The following is a 5000-nucleotide window of genomic DNA, read 5'->3' as shown; positions in this document are numbered from 1 at the left end:
TGTAAATAAGCATAATACAAACAATCAAAAACTAGTATGAATTGCACAAGAATAATTCAGGGCTGATTGAGAGAAACGTTTACCTCTTAGATCCATTGTCTCATTTGGGTAATGTCAGAAGTGTATCATTCATTCTTGTAAGGGCTAGTGTCTTGCTGGTCAGGTGTGTGGAGGTTTTGCTTTCCAGGCAAGGGGTTAGGGAGCACTGACCCTTTACAATTAGCCAATTCTACCCTGCAATTCTATGGGATATATCAATCCCTTCCCACCTATTGAGACTAGTATCATTGCTATTGTTGGCCAATACCTATCAGAACCACTGCAAGTGAAAAGTAGGCATGATAAGGAATATATTGATATTAAATGATATGGATTTAAGATGCAGACCTGTTCTAGAGCTTTGCTAGGGTTTGTATGTAAATAAACCCAAGCCATAATCTACAGTTGCTGTACACCATTAGCTGGAGTAAAGAATGCAATACCAATTTCTAGAAAATCAGTAAAATCTTGATAATTATATATATCAGAAGCATTTGTTTAATTAGAAAATCACAGTATCAGGTATTGTTATTTAACATTCCTTAGGAATTTTCTTGAATAGGGCAACGTGGAGATTGAAAAGCGAAATAATGGTAACAAAGATTACATAATATAACTTATATGTATAAAAGACAATCTTTGCAATGTGAAAAACCTATAATCTCTCTCATAATTTTCTCTTCCCTCCTTTCCTACAATAATTTTTTTTTTCAGACATTTCAAACTGATGGGTGATGTCGGTGAAGATGACTTGGAAGTTATACGCACAATTCTGGTGGAAGTACAGCTTGCACAGTTTTTCACCAGGATACGTGATGACCTGCAGGTTGGTTCCTTTGAGAGAGAGAGAGAGAGAGAGAGAGAGAGAGAGAGAGAGAGAGAGAGAGAGAGAGAGAGAGAGAGAGAGAGAGAGAGAGAGAGAGAGAGAGAGAGAGAGAGAGAGAGAGAGAGAGAATAAGAGTGAATAAGAGTGAGAGAGAGAGTGAGAGAGAGAGTGAGTGAATAAGAGTGAGAGAGAGAGTGAGTGAATAAGAGTGAGAGAGAGAGAGTGAGTGAATAAGAGTGAGAGAGTGAGAGAGAGAGTGAGTGAATAAGAGTGAGAGAGTGAGTGAATAAGAGTGAGAGAGAGAGTGAGTGAATAAGAGTGAGAGAGAGAGTGAGTGAATAAGAGTGAGAGGGAGAGTGAGTGAATAAGACTGAGAGAGAGAGAGAGTGAGTGAATAAGAGTGAGAGAGTGAGTGAATAAGAGTGAGAGAGAGAGTGAGTGAATAAGAGTGAGAGAGAGAGTGAGTGAATGAGAATGAGAGTGAGAGAGAGAGTGAGTGAATGAGAGTGAGAGTGAGAGAGAGAGAGAGAGTGAGTGAGTGAATGAATGAGAGAGAGTGAGTGAGAGTTAGTTAGTTAGTGAGTGTGAGAGTTAGTTAGTTAGTGAGTGAGTGTGAGAGTTAGTTAGTTAGTGAGTGAGTGTGAGAGTTAGTTAGTTAGTGAGTGAGTGTGAGAGTTAGTTAGTTAGTGAGTGAGTGTGAGAGTTAGTTAGTTAGTGAGTGAGTGTGAGAGTTAGTTAGTTAGTGAGTGTGAGAGTGAGTTAGTTAGTGAGTGAGTGTGAGAGTTAGTTAGTTAGTGAGTGAGTGTGAGAGTTAGTTAGTTAGTTAGTGAGTGAGTGTGAGAGTTAGTTAGTTAGTTAGTGAGTGAGTGTGAGAGTTAGTTAGTTAGTTAGTGAGTGAGTGTGAGAGTTAGTTAGTGAGTGAGTGTGAGAGTTAGTTAGTGAGTGAGTGTGAGAGTTAGTTAGTGAGTGAGTGTAAGAGTTAGTTAGTTAGTGAGTGAGTGTGAGAGTTCGTTAGTTAGTGAGTGTGAGAGTTAGTGAGTTAGTGTGAGAGTTAGTTAGTGAGTAAGTGTGAGAGTTAGTGAGTTAGTGTGAGAGTTAGTGAGTGAGAGTGTGAGTTAGTGAGTTAGTGTGAGAGTTAGTTAATGAGTGTGAGAGTTAGTTAGTGAGTGAGTGTGAGAGTTAGTGAGAGAAAATGAGAGAGTGAGAGAGAGGTATGTATATATATGTGAGTATATTTCTGTTCATAATGATAAAACATTAGTTACTTCTGTCTGTATCCAAATTTTACCCCATTGGTTTTAAAATTGGTCTTTTAAGATTTTTAAGTAGCTTAGCATTAATTTTGGGGATTGCCCTGGAAATATTTTCACCTTTTATGAACTCTAATTTTTTAATTATCCTCTTATCAACAGGTTACAAGGCTAAGCCACTTTGAGTATGTTCATACTGAAGACTTGGAGCGCATTGGTCTTGGCAAACCTGCAGCCAGAAGACTGTTGGAGACTGTCAAGAAGAAGCGTGCTGCAGCTTGGAGAAAAAATTTGGTGTCAAAGATCTTATCTACTGGCGGATCCCCGTCAAGTAAGCACCGATCACCTCCATCAAGGACAAATGACACTTTACCATCTAGCCTCACCTGTCTCATTCAGGAGAAGGTAATTGGAGTGGTATATGACATACAATCATTATGTTTCTCTGCAAATCTGGTCTATAAGAAGAAGAATGGTGACTGGGTCTAGAGTGAAATACATTTTGCTTATCAGCTCATTTTAATTTCTCATATTATTTCTTTGTTTAATGCTTCCAAGTGTCCTTTGTAATTTTTTGTTAGGACATTGTTCAAGGACGGAAATTAGGTGATGGGAGCTTTGGTGTAGTAAGAAGTGGAGAATGGACCACTGCAAATGGACAGATAAAAGAGGTGAGGAATGAGTTAAATGGTTTAAAATTAGATGGTGGTCAGATACAGCATAAACTGTAAGGCTTGGAAACTGTGAGGATAATGCTATTTTATTGGAGTTATGTTTACATTGCAATAGGAATTTTAGATTAGTTTAAAGCTTTTATATATGTTTACTGGTGGTATTTTGCATAAGGTTTATATGATTATATTGCTGTTTTGTTCAAATTTAATGAAGTTTGTCCTGCATGTATACAGTTGTGTCCCAAAAGTATAATGTTTCTTACAAATGATGCAAGTGTCATTCAAAAGTAAACACAAATGCAATAGAAAGTTAGACAAAGTACAATATATCTCTGAGTACTTTAGTAGGCACCGTATTATTGTAGATTGATTATCAAAGTTTTTGAAAGATACAATATCTGTGCTAAGCTAAAAGCCTTTATAAATGCCAGGTTGCTGTCAAAATACTGAAGCAGGATGTCATCCATGTTCCTGGTGCCCTTGATGACTTTATACGTGAGGTTCAGGCGATGCATCAGCTGTCTCATCCTAACCTCATACAGTATGTTGAGCCTATAGTTTTTATCTCCTACTTATTATTATTATTATCATTTCTAGTAAACCTGTTTGTAGTTCATGTTCAGGTATAGTTTATCTTGCTATTATATGGTATCTGTGTATTTGTAGTGAATCTAAGGGCACCATCTGTGTTAAAGCTGATATGCTCTTTTTTCCCGTAATTCTCATTTATTTATTAACCTTAGGCTGTGCTTCGAGTCAGCGGACAGTGAGATACAGATATGCATAATAATTTTTTTCCACATGTGTGCATAACATCAGTTGAGGATCTTTTTCCCTCAGTTTAAAGTTTGTGGGGCAGATTTCCCTCTTATGACAACTCAATATGAACAATTAAACAAAATACCCTAGTCATGCTCTCAGTGCCAACTTATAAGTGCTGGAGATACCATATCCCTTCATATCCCCCCATGTAGACTAATTTGAAATAGACAGTGACTGTGTTGTGTATGAAATTGATGAAAATAGCAGGAATGTTGAGGATAACCCATATGTAGATAATGCATCACCTCCACCAAGGTAATGCCATCTGAATTTGAGAACAAAACTATCAGCAACTGTCCTTTTTTAAAATGTAAATGACAGTTATCTAGTACTTGTTTGCATTTTTTATGTTTGTATGAGCCCATGATTTATATTTTGTTTGGTTTAGTTAAATTTTTTTAAGGAACTGGGTAAAGCTGACTAGAGAGAATTTCTTTTTATTTAGATCCAATTTTGAGCTTTCATTGAAAAATATGAACAGTCACAATCTGTGATGTTCCACCTCTCCTCATAACCCACACTAACTGACAAAGTAACACATATACTGCTGTGCCTTCATTTTTTTATTGACTTGTTCCAGATTGTTTGGGATAGTCCTTTCCAATCCGCTGATGATGGTGACAGAGATTGCCCCCCTTGGCTCCTTGCTAGACCACCTTCGCAAGCAGGCAGCACATGTTCCCATCACAAGTAAGTAGGCTTAGGAAAAGCCTCCTCTTTTATTTATGATTCTAAATATATTTGCACATATGCGATCTACATAAACACATATACATATATACAAATATACATATATACAAACATACAACTATCCAATTATCCAAATATACAAATATACAAATATACAAATATAGATAAAAAATATATATTTACTTATATGTATATATATGTTTACCTGTATGTATATATGTATATATGTATGTATATATGTATGTATGTATGTATGTATGTGTACATATGGATATATGTATGTATGTATATGTGTACATATGTATGTATGTATGTATGTATATGAGCACATATGTGTGTATATATTGATGACTTTAGACGTAAGGTTCAGCTGTTTTATCCTAACCTCATACAGTATGTTGAGCCTATAGTTTTTATCTCCTTATTATTATCATTTCTAATAAACCTGTTTGTAGTTCATGTTCAGGTAAAGTTGATCTTGCTATTATATGATATCTGTATTTGTAGTGAATCTAAGGGCACCATCTGTGTTACAGCTTATATGCTCTTTTTTCCCGTAATTCTCATTTACTTATTAACCTTAGGCTGTGCTTTGAGTCAGTAGACAGTGAGATACAGATATGCACAATACTTTTTTTCCACGTGTGTGCATAACATCAGTTGAGGATCTTTTTCCCTCAGTTTAAAGTTTGTGGGTCA

The 5000-nt window shown here is 36.2% G+C and overlaps 1 protein-coding gene across 1 annotated transcript in view; it reads left to right on the top strand.

Moving 5' to 3' along the window:
• The window catches only part of LOC113813523 (activated Cdc42 kinase Ack), a gene marked incomplete at its 3' end in the record, with an annotated part of 6795 nt that extends 2494 nt beyond the window's left edge, over nucleotides 1–4301 (top strand). Inside the window, 5 exon segments of the mRNA XM_070116052.1 lie at nucleotides 754–865; nucleotides 2278–2520; nucleotides 2697–2786; nucleotides 3221–3330; nucleotides 4192–4301. Of these exon segments, the coding sequence (XP_069972153.1) occupies nucleotides 754–865; nucleotides 2278–2520; nucleotides 2697–2786; nucleotides 3221–3330; nucleotides 4192–4301 (665 nt within the window).
• Nucleotides 4302–5000: the final 699 nt, after the last annotated feature.

Source organism: Penaeus vannamei, chromosome 3, assembly GCF_042767895.1.
Source record: "Penaeus vannamei isolate JL-2024 chromosome 3, ASM4276789v1, whole genome shotgun sequence".
NCBI lineage: Eukaryota > Metazoa > Arthropoda > Malacostraca > Decapoda > Penaeidae > Penaeus > Penaeus vannamei.
Note: the sequence above shows the minus strand (reverse complement) of the source record. Positions and strands in the feature narration are given on the sequence as shown.